At 43.0% G+C, this 24,899-nt stretch overlaps 1 protein-coding gene across 16 annotated transcripts in view; it reads right to left on the minus strand.

Annotated features, from left to right (window-relative positions):
- Nucleotides 1–217: 217 nt before the first annotated feature.
- The window catches only part of HIVEP2 (HIVEP zinc finger 2), a 142,244-nt gene continuing 117,562 nt past the window's right edge, over nucleotides 218–24,899 (minus strand). For 15 of the 16 annotated variants that reach the window (XM_030498937.1, XM_030498943.1, XM_030498938.1 and 12 more), the window contains 6 exons: nucleotides 18,877–24,486; nucleotides 17,968–18,122; nucleotides 13,424–13,599; nucleotides 10,707–10,808; nucleotides 9,260–10,170; nucleotides 1,032–2,716 (listed from right to left, as the gene is read on the minus strand). In XM_030498937.1, coding sequence (XP_030354797.1) covers nucleotides 1,898–2,716; nucleotides 9,260–10,170; nucleotides 10,707–10,808; nucleotides 13,424–13,599; nucleotides 17,968–18,122; nucleotides 18,877–24,279 — 7,566 coding nt within the window. In that variant the 5' untranslated portion in view covers nucleotides 24,280–24,486 and the 3' untranslated portion in view covers nucleotides 1,032–1,897. Of the gene's footprint in view, nucleotides 2,717–9,259; nucleotides 10,171–10,706; nucleotides 10,809–13,423; nucleotides 13,600–17,967; nucleotides 18,123–18,876; nucleotides 24,487–24,899 lie in introns of all 16 variants that reach the window. The other variant, XM_030498927.1, reaches the window with a different exon arrangement.

The raw sequence follows: 24,899 nt of genomic DNA on the forward strand, positions 1-24,899 counted from the left end.
GGTTCTGCCCCCACATGGTATTGTTGAAGAAATAAACCGGTTTAGTTTGATAGTATCTGAGGACAAAATACGATCCACATTTTTTGCTGCTGCTCACATTCTTAAGGGCGCTCCTTGTGCAGGAAAGCAACACTTGGGAATAAAAAGGTTCCGACAGTATACTGGAATGCCAATAAACTTGGAAAACTCAAAGAACACATAAAGACTAGACACCTCATGCATGTAACTGTATATTTATTTCTTTTTAAAGAACACTCCTTAAATGTATTGTAAGTCAATATACAAACTTGGTTTCACAGATTTATAATCCACTAAATAGCACAAAATATAATCCAGGTCGTTGGTTTCTTTCATCTCCGTGTGTGTGTGAGTGCGTGTGCGCGCGTGCACGCACGCATGCTGCTGGTGGTAGTGGTAACCCACCACGCGTGTTCAAACACAAGCCTGGGCTCCTCCTGACTTTCCCCTGGAGCAAGCCCAACCCAGATGGACACCCTGTTCTGGAAGACTGCGACTTTCTTGCCCGTGAATCCCACTCCTTGAAGAGGCGGGGTGGCGGAGCTCTCTGCCTCACCGGCAGGGCCATGGTCCTCCATCAGTGGGATGGAATGGGAGCCTCCCCTGAAGCTGACACAGGTACTGCCATAGGGAGTGACCAGCTGTGGTGCTCAAGTGCAAGAAAACACCTTTTCTTCCCACTCCAACCCCTCTCTGACATTTCAGGGAACCTCTGCATGACACCTGCTCCCCACGGTCAGCCCTGGCGAGCAGGGGACTGCTGGGGCTTGGCGGGGTGCCACTTGTCCAGCCAGCGGGCTGGCTCCTCACCCAGCCCCATGCGGCCATAGGGGCCTCGCCACCCTGCTGCCAGACTCTTCCTCCCGGCAGCCAGCGGTGCACCGGCCCCATGCCCGGCAGCACAGCGAACCTTGCCTGTCCCGGTGAGTTACACAGACAGCACCAGTGATGCACATATTTACATGGGGTGGAATGTTTTCCCATAGCTTTTTAAAGGAATATATAGATCAACATGTTCACATAAGACCAAATACTTTTAATATATTTATAACTGTTTTATAAAGCTTTGAAAAAACTCACAATAGCACATTGTTTTACTTTAATGCTTTACGGTACTATCAGTTTAAAATCACAATCAGCACTTAAGTTATAGTCAATCCGGCAAACGAGACAAAAAAAAATTACAAGAGTTAAGAACTGACTGATACATCCTTTATCTTTTTTTTTTTTAACTAATGCATAAGTGCAGAATAAGATAAGATACTCTAGTTTAAATATCTTGTTTTACAATATACATTTTGTTCTAATTACGCAACAGTAAATCCCATGCTTCACATAGAAAAGCAATCCACAACATTAAGAAAAAAATTTACAATTTATGAAACAAAGTAAATAAATATTAGTATTACAGAATCAGAGCTGTACATAAAAGCTGTTCAGTTTTAATCATATAAAAATATGTTTTAGTGCAACCTCACATATATTGATGCCGTTTTGCTTTACATCATTTAGATCCAAGTGTCCAAAAAAGGAAAGAAATTACATTTATTACAAAGCAGATACACAAATTCTAAAATATGTACAAATTACTGCTAAAAAAATGCTTATAAGAATATAAGCAAAGTAAAGAAAAGGCACAAACATCTGTACAATTTAAAAGTACCAGACCCAATAAGAATTTCAAATTTAGTTTTGGTCAGGCTCATGATGACTTGTTATTTTATCTAATTCTTTTGATATAACAAAAGTATATATAATAGCAAACTACTGTAACTTAGAACAGGCATGCTGTAAAGTTGAATACTTCTTCTATCTCTAGAAAAAAAAAAAAGAAGAAAGTGGGGTAAATGTATGGGTGAAAGTCTCCATGCATCTCAGATCAATGCGGCTTGCTCTTCTCAGATGGCAGCTCTTTTCTTTCCTGTGTGCTTGATGAGGGGTCGCTCCTGCTGTGAAAGCCCAACTGCCGGACGTCCACAAAGCTCTTGCTGTAAAAGGTGGGATGTGCTAACGCAGTCTGTGATGTACCAAAACTGTCCTGTTCACCACCGTGCAAGTCAGGATGGGTGGCTGAGGCACAGGGCTGGCCTGGCTCAGATCCACTAAAGTGTTTAATGCTAAAATGTGCACTTTCTAAGGGTTTCTGGTGAGGCTCAGAAGGCCTCTGCAGCTGCTCCGCCCCATGCAGAACGGCTTCTTCTGTGGCGATTCGCAGAGAGGCTATGGCTTTTGTACAAGTCTGTATGTTCTCCTCCTGCTCCCTCTCGGTAGCTACAACACTGTCCTCTGACGTGCTCTGCGTCAGCAACAGCAGCGAAGAGGAGGGCACGCTGGAGGGAGCGGTGAGGTGCAAGCTGTGCGGAGAGGTACGTTTCTCATGGTGCTTAGAAATACTATATGATTCTTTTGTAAGGATTTCCGCAGTTCCTCTTTGCTTCTCCTCAGAGCCCTCCCTCTGCAGGGCCAGAGTGGACGGAGAATGTAAACCTGAAAGGGCCACTGGTACTGAATGGACCATCTGGATACCCCCAATAGGCATCATGGGGATGGGTGCTCGGATCTGTTGCTGGGAGTGTAGTGGAAGATGACTGAAGATGTAGTCGCTCGGACCTTCAGGGAACTGGCTAGACCTGCGGTGCTCCATGCCTCCTTTTTCTCCATATGCACTGAAGTAAGGCCCCTGAGACAACCCCCTTCTCTGTAACCAGAAAAAAACAACAGAAATGTCAGCACTGCTACTAGCAAAATTCCTGTCCAGCTGCCAAACCACCTATCTGCTTTCCTGTCTAACACAACCTCCCATTCATGCAGCACCTTTCATCCAGATGGATCCCAAAGCATTTGGAAAACTCCACTAATTGCTTATCCAAAAAACAGAGGTGGCTTTGCTTAGCTCAGCCCTACAGGGCTCATACCTCTGAGGTGAAAGGCAGCAGCTAGTTAAGTGTTCAGCAATACAATGCAGCAATTTAGGTCAGGAAGTGAAGAGCATTATATTCAACTGAAACTGTAGAGAGAATTTGGGGTAGATAGATAGAGTTTCATTCCCTGGGAGAAATTTGGCCAGGAGATCCATCTGGTCCTCTCTTTTAGCAAACTGTGCAAACTGTGCTGGTATTGGCAGCCCACACGGGGTATCAAGACCTTGTTGCAGAGAAATATACATCCAAACACTCCCTGCTCATCACTGCTGCTGGGCAGGATGAGAAAAGTCTGACTGCATGTATGTACTTTCTGCCTGCTGAAAGACCCTGTTCTGGAGCCCCAGAGAAGGCACTTCCTCCCTGTGAGCTTTACCCAATCCTTGATGAAAGGGAACAGGCATTTCCATGGAAGTTCAGGACCAAATTTTTATAGCCATTATGACAAAGGAGCACCATTCTGGGCCTGTCTGTAGTGTAAACAATAAGTAATAACAAAAGCACAGACATTAGCTGTGAGTAAAAATGATGATTCTGTGGCAGGGAGACTCACCACTCATAATGGGATTGAGAAGAATGAGGGATTTTGTGATGGCTAATAAAAACCAATCTCACAATATTAACATTCTCAGTGCCTTCCCATTAGTTCCTGCCTTGGAAGAACAAATAGCTCCATCTCCACCCAGTATTAAATATGCCCTGGGCTTTGGGGTTTCTCTTTTTTTCATTCTTAACTTTTAAAATTTGTTTTCCATCTGATGAATAAGTATCATTTACCGCTGACCGGAGGAATAATGATGACAGAAGTGCAGGACGACTTCTTCATAATTGTGTGTGGGATTTGGCCACATAACTCTCAGGGACTCCCATAGGAAATTAAATGAATGAAAATGCTTATCTCTGCTCTGTAAACTGTCCAGACACCTATCAATTGCCCCATAGCCGCATTGCTACCACAGACTTGGTGTGGCAGCCCGAGGACTGCACTGCTAAATGCCAATGCATTTAAGTGGCAGCACTTCACTGCTGGGAAATCCTAGCTCTCCAGGCATTAAGCAACCTCTTGACCCCATCCTGAGAAACTGGTTTAGGGGGCAATTAAAGATTCAGTTTCTGTGCTACCCAGGGGCTCAATCTCACTGTGCTCAGATGCTTTGTCCAGTTTGATATAAATCAACACTGAGACAGGAAGGGTGACCCATAATCATCAGACTAGAACTTAAGAGATGCTATTATTCAGAGGCTAATCTATGTTGGGAATTGTCCTATTCAGAAAGTGAGACACTTGAGTCTCATAAAAGAGAAACTGTCATAAGAAAGCACAGTGACAGCACATTACACAGCTGAATGGGGAAAAATTTACAGAATAAACTGCAGTTGCCAAGCCACAAGGCATAGTTCACCTACCCTGTCAGTCCTTCCTATCGCTAACCTCACCTCTGCACAGCTGCTTGCCCCCTTTTTTTTCCATCTTTGGTCTGTCAAGCTGTTTCTCAGTCATACTGTCCTCTCGGCTGTTTCCTAAGCCATGACATTTATCACTATTGCATCTGATGTGAACTTGGGCTAAGGGAAATAGAGCAAAAGCAACCAAAAAAAAAAAAAAAGAGAGCAAAACTCATCAAAGAACAAACTTAGTCACACAAAAATCTCTAACTGAGGAAGACACTGGCTTCATGTTGTATCCTGCCACAGTTTCAAAAGGGAACAGGACAACAGTCTGTCCTTGTCGGATATAGGTGGTTAATATGATAGAAACTGCTACATGCTTCAAGATCAGCAGTATCATCCAATATATGTCTCATATGCCTCATTTTCACATAGACAGTGACAGTGTGTGCATGTCCACTGGATGCCCTCCAAGCCTGGCTAAGCACGTATCGGATTATCTTTCTCTAGCTCTGGCAGATGAGTTTGGAAATGGCCAACATAAGTGGTTACAGGCAATAATAACTGTTCATAGCTCTTGCTCTGCTTTTATTTCCTTTACCAAGAGCCAGCACTTTTATACCTACAAGCAGACACACATATACATATTCATGGGGAAAGACTGAGTATTAGAGGAGTTGCCTACTTTTAACAAACATCCTGAAAATCCAAAGATTTTATTCTGTTGACAAGGCGAGTGTTCGATCCCACCACTGAGCACAGTGCAGAAAGTCACAGTATCTTTTTGCAGCACAGTCAGAATGGGTTGCCGCCAGCGCAGTGAGACAAGTTACTCTCTTTGTCAGGTGATGGGAATATAGTTTGTTTCCTATGCATTCTCATTTGTTGCAGTTTAGCCTATTTCCCTCCAACTCCACGTGACATGTAATTTCCCAAGCAACCATATTCTGTAGCAGCTTTTCACTAAACTCTCTGACCTGGTCATAAGGCCAGACTGCCACATCACACCCCTGAGCAAAACCATATCCAGCTTCACAGGTCCCAGGGATGAGGTAGGTTTACCCTGTATCTGGTACATTACCCAAAACAGGCCATGGGGGATTAAGAGGAATATTGCTTTTCAAAGCCAAACACCCTTCACAGATGTCCTCCTGGCAGCCCCAGACCACAGCCTACAAAAAGACGGCGGGTGGAAAACAATCTCTTTGATTACTAGATCATAACATAATAGAGGCTTTTTAAGGTTAAAAACCAGAAAATGTTGAACTGTATTGTGAAATTCAATAACATATCATATTACTGATATAATGACTATAAATCAGCGTGGACTTCAGCTTCAGGATCAGCTCAATCTTCAGTCCTAAGAATGCACCATCACAGCCCACATACACCAGTGGACCTATTTACAGTTCACCTGGACTTTAAAAGTTTTACACTGGCTCTCTGTACAGGAATGCATTTCACTCAAGATGATAAACTATTGAGTGCTTCGAAAGGGATTTAATATCCTTAGGTCTGGGATGATCAAAGGACCTTTAGTACTATCGACTTTCAAGTGGATATGGAGGTGCCCTTCAGCCCTCCTGAATATTTCAGACTTCAAAACAAATGAGAGCTGCAACAGCAACACAAGCTAAAATGCACTGCCTCCTAGAAGCTACCTCCTACAGACAAGTTTGTACTGCTCACAGTAAGATATATTCAAAGTCTCATTTTGTCTAGCTCTGGGACTGGAAGAACAGGCAAAACCTCTGGTGTGTCCTAGGAAGTAGAGGGGTGCACTAGGAGTGGGGACAACCAGGAACAGAGTAAAACTGTTGGTGCTGGATCCCAGGCTAACAATATAAATGTTGTAGGATTGGAGGGGAAGGTTGCTTCAGACCAACCTGACATGGTCTCTTCTCACTCACTTGAATGCCTACTCTAAGTTTAAGTGTACCTGCTGCGCACCTGGAGCACATTTTTCCATTTAATTTCAGCTGAAAACAATCCAGATCACTTATTCCAAGACTGATCTGCAATGTGGGTCAAAGCACCATAAATGTGACAAGAGACATGCCTGATCTAAACTAAAATGGAAACAGAAAGGCATTCATGGTGAACAAAACCAGCTTTCCCATCTCTTTTCTCAGGACTGGCATAAAATGACTGGCAAGAAGAATCAGAGCCCTTCAATAATGACACCAGCCTCCTCAGAAAGGCAAGAAACCTCTGGCATTGACAGAAGAGAAGGTCCTGAATGTATCTAGAGAGCAATGGGGATCTGCCTTTAGATTTAAAGATGCCAATTTAACTTGCCAAAGCCAAATGTGCACCAGCATCAACCAGAGCCTCAGGCTGCTTTGCAGAGAGTATCCTGCTGCAAGAGTGTATCCTGTTATTAACTGCCAAAGAGGTATGGTTTTTTGTATTTTTGTACAACCAATAAACCCAGTTACTTTCCCTATGCTCTTTTCCACTTCCTGAAGAAATTATTTCAATTGCTTTCTATGTGGTGCTTTCAATGTTGGAGCACTTTACAAGCTCTTTGCACAAGACCACCAAAGCGCATAAACATTCAAGGGGAAACAACATGAAGGGAAACTATATCAGCACTGGCCAAAGAGACTAGAACAAATACATTGATTTCAGTGGAGAACAAAGAAAACTGGCCTCTTCCGGGAACTGCAGGCACCAGAAGCACAAAACCACTCTCATTCCTGCAAGGACTGGGAACCCAATACGGCTCTGAAAGAGGAAGCAGGACTGTAAGCTGGCCCATGCATCACTGATGCAGTTGCTAATCATGTTCTGATCTGCTGGATTTCACTTCTCTGAAAGTGAAAAACAGCCTTTATTCCTTTTTCTTCTGTGACAGCTTTCATTTATAGCAAGCTCAGGTGTTATATGTCTTCCCACACACTGTGTATAATAACTTGTGTTTCACCTAAACTCAACTACTCTTCGGCTAAAGTATGTCTTCCAGAAAGGCATCAAGAGGTGAGGAATCAGTTTTTCCTTCCTTGCAGTTGTTTGTTAAGATGGGCAATCATCCTCACTTGTCATTTCTTCATTTAAATTTGCCTGGGCTCTGCTTACAGTCATGCCTGTATTCAGGTGGCCGTACTGAGGTCTGGACTTCTCTTTCAAAATACTCAAAATGCCACTGAGTTACCAACGCTTTTTTGTAAGACAAATGATTTTTATATTGGGTTTTTCACTGCCACATGGCTCATCCAACCTCAAAAACAAGTGTTAAAAGCCCATCTGGCACGGTGGACTTCCCAAAAGAAGGAGCTAAGGGTGCTAAAAGAGTCCTTACAATGTGTTAAACGCCTTGCTGGAAGGTGTGTATAACACACAAGGCAAACATTACAGCAAGAACTGTCAGATGGCCAAGGGTGACTGTTACATACCCTTTTGCCGGTATCATGACACATCCAAAATTTCTACTGCAGGATACCAGTGAAAGTGTGTCATGTGGATGTTAGGGACTGGGACTCCCTGCACAATGTCAGCTGTACCACTGCACATAATCCCTTCCATTTGATACTAAGACATCATGACTGTCAAACTGGTGGCTCTTTATCCTCTGTTGTGCTTTCCTACTCTGTTGGTAGAACTGCTGGCGGGATTTGTATCCTCTCTGTTACTCAGTAATCACCCCTATGAGAGTGCAGCAGGGTTTCAGCATGCCCTTCCTCAAGGACCACTTAGCCACCACCCCCCTCTGCTGCTCTCTCCAACAACTCACTAGGTCATGGGCCCATGTCCAGGATGTGGGAGAGTATCTACACATATGGCTGCTCACATTGCAGCTTTCCCTTTTCCCCCTGAAAAGCTGGGAAGCGACTTTTGGATATTCCAGGCTGGCGGCATCTTGTGTCTGAGAAGCACTACACAAAGAGCCGGGAAGACTGTCAGTGGGGAAGCAGGGATGAGAGAGACCTGCCAGGAGGAGAGCAGGGAAGCAGGAGCCCTGAGGCAGTGTGAGCCTCTCACAGCTCGCCCAGGTTGAACCCACACATACAGGGTGATGAGGCAGGCAGTGAGAGAGCAGGAGCAACATCAAACATGGTGAGGAGAGCATACTAAATAAATAACCAACTAAATAATACATAGTGAGACCACTCCTTAACTCTAAAGACCAAATCTATTTGTGGACAGAGTATTTTGTGAATGCTAGGACCAGCCAAAAGTGCCAAGACGGCAGTTTCAGAGGGCTGATTTACCAAAAGCGAACAGCACAGACAACAGCTGTGCAAGTTTTGCATATCTCCCTTTCCACCCAGACGGTTGCGTCCCTGCCGAAACAGGGACAGTTTGTGACAGCACTTTCTGCGGGGCAGACAGCTGCCTGCTCCTGTATCCTTACACAATAGTATCCTTTAAACTCCAGATCCTGATTTTGATGGGCACCCTGTTTCCCCAGAGGTTCCATTTATTTTAGCATTTTTATTCCATTAAACAATACCCAGTGATGGGCACTGTACTGCAGTATCAGGGCTTCAAGCCTTGCTCTGGGCTCGATCCCATCTGACAGTCTATGTAAAAGGTTTTACAGTGCAGAAACAAGCCCCAAATGCCATATAAGCTTCCTGGGCCATTCAAAAATAACATAATATAATACAATATATATACTAAATATAATAAAGATGGGGCAATTAAGGTAAGCCAGCTTAATTTCCTTGAAGGTAATGGAGCTACTCAGGTTTGAACCAAGTGAAGATTTAACCCTTAGACTGACTCTATTGCATCTAACCAAATCAACAGCCTTACATGGTCCCTGTCTATTCCAAACTTCTTGTATTTGTTCCAGGACATCCTGCCAGGGCTCAAAGCTTATGCCGCCTTCTTCTAAAAAGCTGAAAAGTTTTTTTAAAATACTGTGCACAAATTAGGAAAGAGTACTGTTTCTGACAACAGGAGTGAAAATATTCTTTCATACTTACTGAATGCCCCACTGGAATAGATTCAGACTGTAAATATTGACCCATGGACAATGCTGGATTATGGTATAAGCCCCTCCGTGGAGATGCTGCTCTAACAGAGGCCATGTATCTCCTCTCTCGCCTAGGAGACAAATCTCTTCGAACAGATGCATCTTTCCCTGGTGACATTGGTCTCCTTGGTGATAAGTGACGTCTTGGTGACACGTCCCGTCTTGGTGATAACTCTCTCCTCAGCACAGCCTCCTTCCGTGGGGAAAGGTGCCTCATGGGTGAAATATCTCTTCGGGGTGACAGATGCCTTCTGGGTGACAAATCCCCTTTTGGCATTAAATACCTCTTTGGTGAGTTATCTCTATATGGTGAAGAATCGTAGCCAGGTGATGACTGTTGACTGGAAGGCGAGAGGTCCCTTGGAGATGAACTGGGGTCTAACGAAACCACATAATCCTCATCCATGCAGCTAGGTATGTCCAACCTGTCTTTATCGGGCTCTGAATCGGTACTCTTACTCTGGAAGAACCTCTGATACTCTGTCATCTGTGAGTCTTCACAGGAGTCGCTTGGTGTTACAAGCTGAGTAACCTGAATGCTAGGTAAGGTGACCAAGTAACTGATGAGGGAGGAGTGTCCCACAGAAAGGGAGCCTTCGGGGGAAGCCCCCTGTGATGCCCCAGCCGAGTTCACCGACAGGGAGGAGAACCGAGGGGGCTGAGGGCTGGTGCTTCTTGATCTGGTTTTTGGTGTTGAGTCTCCCTGAGTATCATCAAAATCATCCTCATCTTCATCATCATCATCATTGTCATCGCCATCCTCGCCGTCTGACTCCTCCGCGTCAGAAAACTGGTGCTCTGCTGACAGGCCTGCCAGGTTGCTACTCTTCTCTGCCTCCTGCTGCATGTCCTCCATGTTTTCTGAAACAGCCACGGCAAGTCAAAATGGTGAGCACACACCCCGCCTTTTACGCCTTCCACCACATTCATTCCCCACCCAGTACACGCGCTGCCATCGCTGGGTGCTCTTCATCTGGGATGGCTGCATAAAGCCATTCCTCATAGTCTCAAACCATAATTTTTCATAGCAATAACTTTATAATCTATATTTGAAGGATAAAAAGCAAATTCACCCTACTCCATCTTGCAACTTCACTAAATGTTGTCACCTGTCACAGCTGTATCAAAAAGACTGGGAACTTTGTATGCGACAGAAGATGACAGGTCATACTTTTATTTCTAGCTCCTCCTCATGTATCTTAATAAAAAATGGAATTCAGACAAATAGATTGGATTTATTTTTTATACTTCCTGTTTATTAAAAAGATGCCTCTTAATTAAAAAATACCCCAAATACTCTTAATATATTTTCCCATGCCAGCCACTGTGCTAAAGTGCAGTGAATCATTTGCATACTCCAGAGGCCATTCCAACTAAATTAAATCATTCTGACATACCTGCTTCTTCAGTTTCACCATCATCTACGGATGTCATTGATACTCCAAGCTCCAGGCATTTTTTCATATGCGCTTTAGACTTCATATGTTTTGTCAGATTTCCTATGGGTCAGAGATTAATCTAATTAACGGACAAGAGCAAAGATCACTCTCCAAGTCAGGTTTTGGTGTATTCTAAGTTCGTTAGGCTGCAGATAGGGGTTTTTAGTTTAAGAAAAAAAAAACCCCAACAGACAGGGCTGACTCATCCAGCCCATTGCCCTCAGAGCCTGTTTTAATGAGAGTGGGTTTTTATATTAAGAAGAAAAAAATCAAATAAACTTAAACTCAGGGCCTGAGAGGTATATAGGCATCTCTCCAATTTTCCACATGACATTTAGGCACCCCAGCAAGCTAAAAACTCTCTTTTTGATGTTATCTATCCCTGGGCTCAGTGTTGGTGATACGCACAGACTGCCTGGACATCAAAGTAAGTCCAAGGCACACCAGCCATTCAGGACTCACACTCCTAGTTTCACAGTGGTACTTTCAAGCTAAGGGCTCTCCCATTTACTTCTTATGTAAGTTCCAAATGTTCAGCATGTTCAAAGATTTTGAAGGAAAAGTACCCACCAAAAAAGACATTTATGGGAGACTTCTCTATGCAAGTTTACCATGTAGCTGCAATCTCTGAACTTGGCGGAGCTGTACTTACAGCATTCACCCGGGGATGTGGGAAATTCAGGTTCAGCTCCCTGCTTTGGAGTACGAATCTGAACCAGACACAGCTGGGATTTGAAATCAGATCTCCCATTCCCCTGAGGGAGCAATCTAACACTAGACTATTGACTTTCTGGAGTGCCTGTCTTGGTCTGTTTTTTCACAGATAAGAAAACTGGGCTGAGACTGGCCCCGAGAGACATTTCATGGCAAAGAATCTTGAGCACAAGCTGGAGATACAAGAATATCGCTCTAATCGATTAGCCATTTCAGTCACATTTGCAACACCCAACAGGGAAAGCATGGCAAAAGCAAACCCAACCCATTACCATGACATGGTGCTTCTTAGCTCAAGGAAAGCACTCTGTGAATGTACCTGTGCTGCTTTTAGGATTCCAACCAGCATCCCCAGATGGTGCATGTGGCATGTGAAACCTGGGAGCAGGAACACTGCACCACTCTGTTGGATAGTGGTGTGCTTAGAAGCTCACAAGCCAGGCTCTTCTCCTCTGACTTTCAGTCTCAGCTAGTTCAATAATTGCCTTCCCAATAGGAGTTTTTTACTGTGCCTGTGCACTGCATGAAAAGTCTAACTTGGCCACTGATGCCTCTGGATGGCTAAAAGTGCTCAGGGTGTACACTGAAAACCGAAGTACCTCTGAAGGACTGAACCCCACTGTTCTCAGCAAGATAGCAGCAATAGTTATGAGGCTGATAACTGCTTGTAAGCAGTAATCCACTGGTTTAAACGCTTCTTGTACTTCAAGGCAAACTTTGTCTCTTCCTACTCATGCCCTTCTTGTGCAACAGCATACCACCTCCTCCCTATTTCTTCTTCTCTGCCAGAAATGCCAGCCTCAGCAAGCAATTTCACATTTCTTTCCATGCCATCTCTTCTGCCTGGAATGCCCTCTCTGAACACAGCTGCAAAACCACAATCCTCCTTCAAGTCCCTCCTCAAGACCCATTCCTCCAGCAATGTCAAATGTAAACAATGATCCAAGAACAGCTCACCAAATGGTCTACTGGGACAACAAACGAGCAGCTCCTTGTCTTTGCCTCTACACCCCCATGAAAGTTCTCATCTTAAATTAGGTTGATGGGTCTACTACCATCCATCAGCTATTCCCATCTTTGGCAGAGGAAGAAGTGCTGGAGTCATGGAAACTATTACAATTCTCAATCCTCAAAACAGCCATGAAGCTGCACTGGGATCTTGGGAGAAATTTCCTTCAGTTTTCTCTCTCCTCTTCAAGGAAGTTCATCGCACTGGGACCAGAATCTGTTTCCCTTGTCTACCAAAGGGAAGTGAAGATACTGAGAATATAAGGCTCATTTGGGCTGTGCTACAAAGAAATGCTACCAAAGAAAAATATTTTTTTCTCTTATGGAGATAGTTGCAACACAAATCCAGATTCCAAAGAATATAATTATCTGTGGCCTCAGGGTGACAAATGGAAGCTTTTTTCTGTGCTGATAAATACATGTGAACACAAGCTATCAGATCTCTATTCATAATTAATGCCACAGTGGATGGAGTGGCCCATCTGGGAGACATACATTATTTATAAACTTGAAACTGACCCACTGTAAAGCCCGTGAAGGCATGTTTTCCTCAGCAGCTGATGCTCTGCTTCTACATTATGTCATAACAAGAGTACTCTCCTGGTAGCATTTAAGTGTTGTTGCAATTAAAATTTGCACCATGTAACATTTTTGGCAGAAAGTATTATTTGTAAGGGTGCTTCTTATGCTACTACATTTTCTCTGCAGACATATGGACCAGTCAAGAGCCTATAGCTCTTAATGAAGCTATCCAAGGAGTCTGAGTCTCACAAAATCCCTGGATCAATTAAACAGAAGAACCTCTCTGATGAAGTCCTGTATACATAAACTCAATAATTTTGTTCCGAAGAAAATTCTCTCCTGGATTGCAAAAGGTGCTTGGATCACAGATGGCAAAACAGCTCAAGATTTGTTTGGGAAGTGATAAGAGTTCAGCAGAAAGGGTCAAGTACCTTTAGTTTTGAAGGCAAAATTGCACAACTTGCATACGTAAGGCCGGACATCAGTATGAGTGCGGATATGTTTCTTGAGCATGCTTGGCTTTTTGCAACGAATTCCACATTCTTCACAAATGTACTTTCCTCGGCCACGACCTCTGACATAGACGTAATCCTCATTTGACTTATACCTGTTGGAAGAGAGCAAGCACTTAAATCACAGAGACTCCAGGTCACATACATGCATAAACATCACCTCTATGCATCAGATCCTGATTCTGTATACATCTCATCACAATGAATCCACAGGAAACACTGAACTTTCAGTCTGCAACTCACAAAGTATTTGCCTTTCAGGGAATGCACTGGTCCCAGTCTGTTTTAACAACATGAGACCAAAGAGTTGCAGTATAAGAATAGTATAAACACCTTGTCAGGACACAGATTAGCTACCATTCCTACAGACAGTACAACTCCAGTTAACTGTAGTCCTGTACAATGCAGGTATCTACCACCACTGAAAACAGTGTTTTGTATCACGGTCCATTTAACTATTTTAGTGTATTTATCCCTTGGGATCAGATAAATCACATCCTGGAAATGCCGGTTTCTCCCCATTAAGCATAAAGGGAATGCAGATGTCTAGCAAAGATGTATGCATTCACACTACAGATGCCTGAAGTTCCCGAAGATGGATCCCTCCCTAAGGGACACGAAGTTGAGTTCACTCAGGTACGTGCTGCTTCAGAAATAAAATGGGAAACTTCCAACCTGCATACTTAGCAGAAAGTTGTTAAAAGAAATTTTCTTAGCACAGGCATGTGCTAAGCGTTCCATGCTATTTTTACTGATTACATAGTATGAAGTTAGATAATAAATAAGATACGGAAATCTATGTGAAGCTGTACATTGCCTTTACTACCACGATAAATTGTTAATAATGAGATCTAAAAGGGCCCAGGGGAGCTGTTCTGAGGTTTGGAGAGCACAGGGCATTCCCTAGGGGGAGAATTTCATCCTCACTCACCCTAAATAAAACCCAGAAATTGCGAGAACTGAGAAATAATATTTTTTCTGCCCTGTGTCCTCCATTGCCCTCTCCCTAAGAAGCACAAAGTACTTGCAGTCACCCTGTGGATGCACAGCCCACAACATATCGTTGGTACTGACAGTCAGTGCTTTAAATAAATAAGAGACTGTGTGAAAGATTCTGTTAATGTGATGATAACTCTACAAGAAGTAAGTGGAAATTTTTGGGTTACAGAGCTGAAACTTTTTTCAAGTGTGCTTTTCTTAGATGAACACTTCTTCCATATGTTCAGCTATATCGCTGGCAATATAAATACTGAAACTAATATCTTAGAAATACATAAAACACTGTCCTGTTCTTATGTCCATCTTGTTATCTATTAAACAGGGTGGTCAGGTATTGGAACCGGCTTCCCAGGGAAGTGGTGGAATCACCGTCCCTGGAAGTGTTCAAAAAACGTTGAGATGAGGCCCTTAGTGACGTGGTTTAGTGGTGGACTTGGCAGTCCTGCGGTAAAGGTTGCACTGGATGATCTTTAAGGTCTCTTCCAACATAGTTGGAAAACATCTAAACACATCAGCTCCTCTTTGAAACGTGAATGCCTACATTCATTTTTTAAATCTCCTTCCCAATAAAGTTGGCCCTTTCCCTTTTCCTTCATTGGGCAAAACTGGCACAGTCCAATGTCACTTAATATCTAGCCATCTCTCTAGCAGGATTTTTTGTTTAACATTTCTGTGATTCTGCTTTTCTGTCTGCCCTGTATATGAAGGGTTCTCCTTCATATACACATGCTAATAACTCATAGTCACTTCTCTATCCACTGCTTCATCAGCTACTTCCAGGCTTTCTCCCATGGACAGAAAAAATGTCCAATATTGTTTGAAAGACTGCCATTTTATCTTCTTTTCATCTCTCTTTACAGTCCAATTTTGCTGGGATGCACACGACAGGCTTTGGTGCAGCAAGGTGGTGGTGTGCTGTGACATTTACACTTTTCACCTCAACCCCATTCATTTCATTCCTTCAGCCTCTCACTCATCCCCAGCCACATCTATTTGCTTTCTGCCCACCTGCCATATGAGCGCTCCGCTTCCCTGGCAAAAGGTAGCTGCACCGCTGCATTTCCCTGCCTGGTGGACAGGTTTTCCCACCAACGGAAAACTGACAACCGCAGATCTTTCTCAGCTATGGATTCTGAATTGCCTTCTTCACACTTACAAAACGAAAGCAGTCAAGAAGCTTAAGCAAATCCACTCCCCAAGTCAAATGAAAAGCAAAATGAAAACACTCTGCCGAAACAAGATATCACCACGCACACTTGTCTGTCCAGGGGAGAAAACATGAAACAAAGACGACAGACATTTGCTGCGTAGTTCAGAGCACTACTTCAGTGCGTGCTGAGATGAGACGAAGATGAGCTTGGCTGGACTAGAGCAGAATAGAGGAAAACAGAACAGCTCTACAAACAGCCAAGAGCAAACAAGCATGTTAAAAACTAGCTGTTAGAAGTCATAAACAAAAACCTAAAGAGGAAGACAAATTCAATGGTCAGGACAGGAAACAATGAAAGACATGGTTATAATATCTAAAGAATATTAAATCCATTTTAAAAATAGCCAAACTAATGAAAAGAATGATTCTACCCTTCCACAAATAGTTCCTATAAAATCTACGATAAAATTACGATGTATAAGGAAAGAGTGGACCCATCATGTCCTTGCTCACTGCAGGGGGGCTGGACTAGATCACCTTTGAAGGTTCCTTCCAATCCAAACTATTCTATGATTCTATGATTAATACTACATCATTTCATTCACTTTGCAGGTCGTATGCTTGTACTGATGAAGTCCCAGTCTACTCCAGATTATTTGTGTGTCCGTGTCCCCCTCCCCCCAAAATTAATGTGCACATCAAGGTTTCTTAAGTTTTGTTTTACTTGAAAGGATATCTAAACAAAGCCATGTATTACTAGAAGGCATTTCTAAGTGAGATGTGAATTACATGACTTTACACAAGTAGTTTCATAGACCTTATTGGTGTGCAGGGAAACTTGAGATGGTGTAAGTAACATACAAAGTTTCTTAAAGAAGGTATTAGATAGAATACATTTTATAGAGTGATCTGTAGCAGCTCGCATAGATCTGAATCCTCCCTTAAGTTGCTTTTCTTAACACACTTTTACTCTTCTGACCTCTCATCACTCAGCTTACATAGTGCAGACTGTCTTCAGCTGGGTGATTCAAATTCAGAAATGATACGTAGTGGGAAACAGGCAAATTTTATACTCAGAAGTGAGTATGAGTTGCAGCAACAGCTCTTTAAATTTCTCATAAACTTAGGCTCACCCCTGAATTTGGGTCACTCTTGTGTAGCCAGACTACTGGCTTGGGTACTGGGACAATGTACAACTACAGAGAACAGCCAGGATCAGGGTGTCTGGGTCAGCATACCTACAACAATCCCCAAAATAAAATTTTCAGTCTTTCAGGCTATCCTCCTCCAGTGTTGCAGACTACAGAGAAATGCCAACGTTAATTTAATTCATTCAACTATTCAAGCACAGCCAAAACACATAATGTTAATGAAAGACAACTGAGATTTTTAAAGGGTACAAACTGACAGGAGAAGGAAATGGATGTACAAATTTCTCACTTCTCCATCCTGACCTATTTAGTTACCTCAATAAAACAGTGCTGTAAGACCATCTGAGTTTGGTAAGGCTGAAAAACACATCTTGTTCAGCCACCTGACTATTCACTACTAACAACTGGCAAATTAATTGCATTGTGTCAGAATTCTGCAAAAGAAATTAAATAGTATCTTCTATTTTAGACTATACTGCTGAGGCAAACAAGTGTCCATTTCATTTGCTTTTTATAACAAGCTTCATAAGCCTCAAAACAATGTTCATGGGCTTTTGGGTCTCCTTTCTCCCTCTCTGTTAGTTGTTTCTGTTATCACTTGAGTGACAGATGGCCATGGTAAAATTAAACATTATTTTATCAACCATGCATGACAGATCTATGGATTAGGCTTGGATACCATAGATTTCATTGTCATCTTACATCTTATCTCCAAAATCCAACTTCAGTAAATAATAAAAAATTACAAGAATAACAGTAAGTATGCCTAGCTAATCCATTCAAATGAGTGGAAGTACACAGCCTCAAAATGGAAAGACAACCTCATGGAAGCCAGTACAAGAAATGGTATAGAAAACATCAAAATGTTAACTGTTTATCCATTTCTTTATGACCTAAGGAATGAAAGTAACAATTTTGAGTGAGTGCTCTCACACAGACAGAAAATATAACTGTCCTAATAGCAAAGTAGAGCCAAGAGTAAGTATACAGGTACCCTGCAGTTTATTTTAAGACTGACATGTACACGAAAAAGAAGAGACTTGGGAGCTACAAGACATGGCAGGAATACAGGAGACTGTTCACATCGGAACTCATTCATTTTAATTTTCAAATCTCTTTAAAATGACAGGCTGAGCTTGAAATTTCCAGTTGTATTTTCTTACCCTCCTTCAAAGATTTTAATTCGTATCGGCTCAGTTTGTTTGGATGTAATGTCTTTATCTCCATGAATGTCTCCTTTTACTCTTTCTTTTATAATATTCCCCACTACTTTCTTTTCAAGCTTGCTGCCAAACAAGAAGAATGGCTCGTGTTTCATCTGTAGAACAAAGTCAAGGAAGGGTGTTACTGCTGGAGCATACAATAAACGCACACTTCATTTCAAGTACTTTTAACATTCCAGGTAAAAGCCAAACTCTCATTTTGATGGAACTATATAAAATGAATTAATTTGTCCCATTTAATTTGACTGAGAATAAGATAAGGGGCAGCATGGGCAAATTTTTACGAGAGTCTTGACAGAAAAGACAGCACCATATCTTTCCTCAGAAGAGAAATCTTGGAAAATAGAGATGGAAAAACCTTAGAAAGTAATTTATTGCCATTACAGAATTTTCCCTGGCACCATTATCTAATGCTTAGTTCGTGAGGAAGAGTAAGTATGTAAAAGACATTAAACGGAACTGAAGATTCCTACCAATTTTTAACTTAATCTTTAATTACAAATGCAAATGAATGTTTGTGTTTGATGCTGTTTGAATCAGGACATGGCAAAAACAAAGGACAAAATAAAAGGAGATAATTAACCAGGCTCTGGCACACATGGAGGCCTTTAAAAGCCTCACTTTTTACATCCGACTTTGAAAATGGAGACAGAGACAGCAGAAGTAGCAGAGCTTGCAGAAAGGTAAATTGAAGCTCAAAAGTTGTCATGGGAAGATGCCAATGTCTGATTTCCCAACGAGGAATCTTTTTTTTTTTTTATAAAAATCACTAGCTTACATTTCATAGTTTACTAATATTTTCTCAAATAAAGATATACAAATTTAATTTTATTAAACCCTCTTATTTACCTGAGCAAACTGCTTCCATGCACTTGATGATGTCAGTTTACCAGCTCCAGGTCTATGCATAGCAGCCAGAGTGTAGATTTCCGTGGTGTTTTTTTGCTTGGACCTTAAAAGTGCTAAAGTGGTCTTTGTACTTAGGCCAGATGGGTTTGGGTTACATGAACTTATACACCATGAAGCATAAACTGAAGATTTGAGGGTTGGTTGCTGTATGTAATTGGGCTTCGTATAGTTTAAGAAACACCAGCTCACAGTAGTAGTAGTGCGCAGACTTGGGAACTGAAGGATCTGCTGAAAATCTGCTACGTCTGTCAGGAGAATGGTTGAGCCTGTGACTTTCCCACTGGCATTGGATGACACCTGGACTAACATCCCAACAGGCAATTTTTGATGTTTCAGTTGGTCTTCTGGCTGAAGTTCTCCTGGTGGCAATGAAGACCTCTGTGGACTCATGCTCATATCTGAAGCTGTTTCATCCACATCCAGTTCTTCTGGTGAGTCTCTTCCTTCCGAAGGGCCACTGGACTTCTGCCCTGGTGACGCGGAATCAAAACTGGAAAGTTTCTCCCTGCTCGGTGGGAAAGCATCAGCTGTTGGCATGCTGACAGGTGGGAAATCTTGAGATGATGAGGACGACAGCGGTGATGTGGATGACATGGATGGCAGACTTTCTTTTGGCTCGGTAGCACAGCTCTGCCGTACTAGCTGAGGCTTCTGCACTCTTGGAAAATCTTTCTTTATATCTGAGTTAGTTAACTCAACTGCACTTAGCTCCTCAACTATCTGCCCATACATTTTTTCTTCTTTGACTCGTTTCTGCTGCTTAGTCTCCATGAAGAGCTCCAAGCTGCTGGCAGGTGAAAGCATTCGTTTGCCTCCTCCCAAGGTAGAAGCCATGTCTGAACTGGAAGGCAAACACAGGGGAATTCGTGGCTCCAGTCCGAGTGGTAGTGTCTGTGGCACTTTCCACAATGGATATTTTTCTAGCCCTCCATGCTGACCCAACATCTGAGCTATATTAAATCCAATTCCTTGCATGGTTGCATTAGTTGCCAATGTTCTTTGAGAAACAGTCTCATCAACTTTACAAATTACAATTGCAGGACTGTTACTCTGTCCAAGGATCTGAGAAATGCTTGTGTACATGACACTACCGTAAGATGGCACATGGGTTTGAATTCTGACAGGAACAACTGTTCCTGGCAAAGACTGTACAGATCCATCACTTGGGGAGTCAAAATCTGTCTGGAGATGCTGCTCAGAGGAGGTATCTGTTGGTTTAATGCTATGGTCTGACTGGTACTTAGCAAGAGTATTTTTTGAATACTGCCCAGATGCTCCTGAGTAATGCTGGTATGCTTGCTCTTTAGCATGCACATAATCAGCTGGTTTCTTGCTAATATACTCTGGCGCATGTTCCAGGTGATAGCTTGGAGGAACATCTGTCTGGAAAGGCTGTTTGACATAAGATTTCTGCAGCTGTTGTACAAAAGGATGCTGGAAGTGTAGAGGTTCTGTGCATGACTGCCACAAGACAGGCTGCTGAGATGGTGGTAAATGAACCATGCAGACAGCTGGATAGGAGAACTGAAACAAGGTGCTATGAATAGGGGCAAATGGGACTTTTTCCTGATGTGCAAATAGCTGCTGTTGCTCTGATGAATGTTTGCTAGGAATATAAGGTGCTTGTTGGATCAAGGAAGTCCTTAACATTTCTGAGCTGTCTGCAAGAAGAGCCTGTTGCTGGGCAAGGTGGGATGAGCTATTACTAAGTTGAGCACAGGAGCCAATAGCCTGTTTTCCAGAGTCATCTACCTGAATGGGCTGAAGTACAGAGGAAGGAGAGTGATGCCAGGTGAGCTGGGAGGAGCGAAGACCAGCCTGTGCATGTTCCATCTGCTCTTGCTTTATACTTTGTTCTGTGCTCTGATCAGTCTGGGAAATCTCTGGAAAACCACTGAAGGAAGCCTGGCGAACCAAGAAGCATTTCTTCCTTTCTCGGGATGGAGACAGTGCCGTAGTGGGAGTCCCAGCTGAAGAAGCGTGAGACAGGTTCCCATAATCAAAGGATTTACTTCGGATCTCTGGGATTTCAGCAGCATGAGGACAGGGCATCTGTTCAGATGAGCAGCGTCTCATTTCCCTCTGATGGTGATGCCCAGGGACGGAAAGTGAGTAAGCACCTGCTGGAACTGTTAAAAACTCAGACTGTTTCCCAAACTCATCTTGTTTGGGAGGTGTGATGAACTTCATGTTCTCTTCTCTTTCAAATGACATTGAAAAACTCGAACTGTGGGACAAATTACTTTCTTGGCTAGGGCTGCGAGAGAGGCTTGTACCTGTGGACTCAAAGCTGGATTCTCCAGAAGAGTGCTCCATGTCAGCCAGTCGTAAACGCTTCTTTTTGGGTGGTAGCTTTTCAGCTGGAAGTTGAGAAAGGGTTTCACTTCTCTGAGGCCACTGGAACTCTTCGGTGGGTCTCTCCTGCTCTTTACTCTGCACTTCTTTATCTTTCTCAGGCTTATCTGGCTCCTCTGTGACACGAATTTCAGGTACCTGGATGTTGTGCTGGCGAACCAATCTGGGCTGCATATGATACGGCTGAGGCTGCTGGGATGGAGATGGCTTACTGGTGTCAGCAGTTTCTGTTTGTGGGGCTCGGTCTGGGCTCATTGGGGACTCACAAATCTCGCTTTCGCATGTTTCAGGTGGTGAATAGATCTTTTCCTGCTGGCATGCAATATGTTCTGTAGATTCAGACCTTTCAAATGAGTTTGGCCTGCTCAATGAATTTGTGTGCTGAATGACAGAGATGACATTTCCAGGGGGCTTTCTGGCCAGTGATTCTGCAGTCTTTTCTTGTTCTGCAGTTAAGGATGAGTCTTCCAGAGAAGCGGCCGGGCTTCCAGACTGCAAGTAAGGCCTGCAGATTTCAAAACGCTCTGCATGGCAATGGGCAGCGTTGTCCAGGCTTTGAAGGGCAAATCCGCTCCTTGGCACTTCCTGAATTTGGGATTTGGGATCCAAGTCCAAAGGCTGAATTCCCCCAGTGGTGCCAGTAGCACTGCTGCAAAGCATGGGGCTGTCTTCCTCATCTCCAACACTCTCTTCTTTCCTGCGCTTTCTGTTTTCAAAAGTTGTTCCAAGCATGGATGGCACTGCCTGGCATTGTCCGATTGGATCAACAAAGTACTCTCCCACCTTGTTGATCCCACCTAAGGATGGCGAGTCCCTGTAGTTCTGCTTCTGAGCTTCAAATTCTTCCCACTTTCTGTAGTGCTTTCCACTGGCATCATAGTCATAAAAGGTCTTGTCTTTTAAGGATGGTCCTTTGTCACCTGTTGTCTGTCTACTGGAAGCAATAACGATATTTTTCCCTGGTCTTCCATGATAGTCTGAATCTGAGTGCCCCTCCTGCACAGAAGGCAGTTCAAAGGCAGCTTGCCTTCTCAACATCCTTTGGTGGGATATTCCCACTGTCCCAGGGTAAAATACATCATCTGAGCCAGCCATCTTCTCATCAAATGAATGGCTTCCTCTCAGAGATGGAGGAATACTTAGGTTGTTTGCAGAAGAGGTTGGCATGGAGTTACTTCTAATAAGAGGAGAGGAATCTACTGGGGGCTCTAGAAGGACAGGCATGTCACCCTGCTGACTGACCTGGTACAAACTGCATTCGTTTTTGATGGATGATGTGGTGGTCTGGGATTGTCTAGATTCTGTATTGCTGCCTGGATAAATTTGTGTAGATTTAATAGTGCTCAAATTACTGGAGTCAATGAGTTCTTCTTTATTTGGAGTCAGCTGAGAAATATGTTCCTCAAGCATCTTGATATCTAATCTGTTATTTAAAAGAGGTAATGGCTCTGCTTTGCCCTTTCTGCCCATTAAACTATGTTCCTGATTTGTTGTGGCTACTGTTAGTGCTGTCCTTTGATTAATCCTATAGAACTTCCCAAAGATGATCTCTTCATAAGACTTTGCATTAGTATTTGGTGGGCTAATTTGCTGCTCAGCACTTTCTGAGCGGGAAAAATAACCAGAGTCAGTGCTTCCTTTACTGTGTGGGCTCAGGAGGTTTAATGACTGCTCGGAATCTTGCCCTTTTTTCTCTGACAGTCTTAGTGCAAGTCGCTGTTTAACTGTATGAGAGTCATCAGACTTGGTACTTAAGGACGGGTTTTGCAACATATCAGAGCCAATATATGGTGAACTCTCACTGGGTAACTGAATTCCACTTTTAGGGATAATCAAAATGGGCACTTTCATTGGCCCCACCAAGGACTCTTCCATGGAGGAGTGAAAACTGCTCCTGCTAGCAATGTCCAGGGGGAGCTGTGGGACAGGGCTCAGTTTGTCGGATCCTTCCATTAGGAGAGGGGTCTCCTCATCAGTATCCGTGCTCTGCTCACCATCTGAATGTATTTCAGCCTCCACATCAATGTAACTGGCATCTAGGTCCAATTTAGAGACTGCGGACTCTGTGAAAGGTACTAATCCTGCCTTGATTGCGTGGGCATGTGACTTCCTGTGCTTGTAAAGGTTGCTCTTTGTCTTGAAGGAGAAACCGCAAGGAACACAAGGGTAGGGTCGCTCCCCAGTATGAGATCTAATATGCTTTTTAAGTACACTAGGTTTGGCACAAGCCCGATTACAGTAAGGACAAATGTACTTGCCAGGCTTTTTGGGTTTGTGTTCCTTTTTGTGAGCATCTTCTGTTTGTTCTAAAGATTTCTGTGAATATTGGCTGTATGCAGGGTTCAAACTTGAGATCTTCTTCCTGGAGAAACCTCCGCTATGGCTATGCATATGAAAAGGAAACAAGTCCTCTGAGGCAACTGATTGCAAGTGGCTAGGATACTGCCACGGAGGGCCTTCCAAGCTCTGATGTGGCTTTATATTGTGCAAGAAGCCTTGTGGCAATGAATGCTGTGGGAAAGAAAGTGAATGTTGACATGAGTAAGGACTTGGACGATGCTGTGGATATTGCTTCTCTGTGACTTGCTGTGCAGCTTCATTTGATGATACCAGTTTCCCAGAACCAAAAAGTTGTGCTGATGCTGTGTTTCCTATTTGCTCGTGATCTATTTGTGGTTGCCTCTGTACTTCTTGATTGCCAAAAGTGCTCATTTTAATAACAGCTGAATGTTCTTGCCTCCATCTACTTGGTACTTTAGCAGTTTCTCCAGACCTTGAGGTAGCTTTTTGCCCTATAGCTGTGTCCCCAGAGTCCATTTTGTTACACAAGGTCTTAAGTGCTAGTTCACTTGAAAGCTGTGCAGACACATGGAGTGTGTCCAAAGCTGTGCTTTTTAAAGTTTTGTTTCTGCCATTTTTCCAGGGCTGTTGCAAATTCACAGACTTTTCTTTCTCTTTGGAACTTTCCACGCAGTAGTCTATAGGCATTAGATTTGTGTCTGTACACTAATGTATTATACAGTTCTGTTCATGGCAGGAACTTTCCTAAACAGTTTATTATACATTTGCAAAGACTTGCTATAGCATTTGGACATTTTCCATTGTTATTAAATATTGAGATGCAGAATGACCTAGAAATATTTGTGATCTACTAGAGCAAAGTTCTCTTCATCTCCTCCATGTTGACACAGCTATCTGTATGGAAAAATCAAAAACAAAGAAACCCCACACACCAATTAATACAGCCATGCTAAATAACATTGATGCAGTCAGTTGCTCTTTTATTGAGCCTTACATGAAAAGTATTGAGGGACTTAAGCAAAGGTAACTACATTTCACAAAACTCCCTTTTGTGAGCAAACACAGTAAAGTTTGGCTCCAGAGATTGCACACAAGCATAATCACTACTCAATAAAAGCCCTAGGAATAGAAAACAGAGTTCTACACTTTCCAAATTAAACAGTAGCTTTGGAAGGCTTTCTGGGGACAGTTTAAGGGCTCGATTCTCAGAAAGTCCACCACCTACTTTGACAGCTCTTTCAGCAAATCACTGCTGAGAATAGAGTCCTAACACCGTGGGTGGGAATTACCTTATTCAGTATTACTCA

Source organism: Strigops habroptila, chromosome 10, assembly GCF_004027225.2.
Source record: "Strigops habroptila isolate Jane chromosome 10, bStrHab1.2.pri, whole genome shotgun sequence".
Taxonomy (NCBI): domain Eukaryota; kingdom Metazoa; phylum Chordata; class Aves; order Psittaciformes; family Psittacidae; genus Strigops; species Strigops habroptila.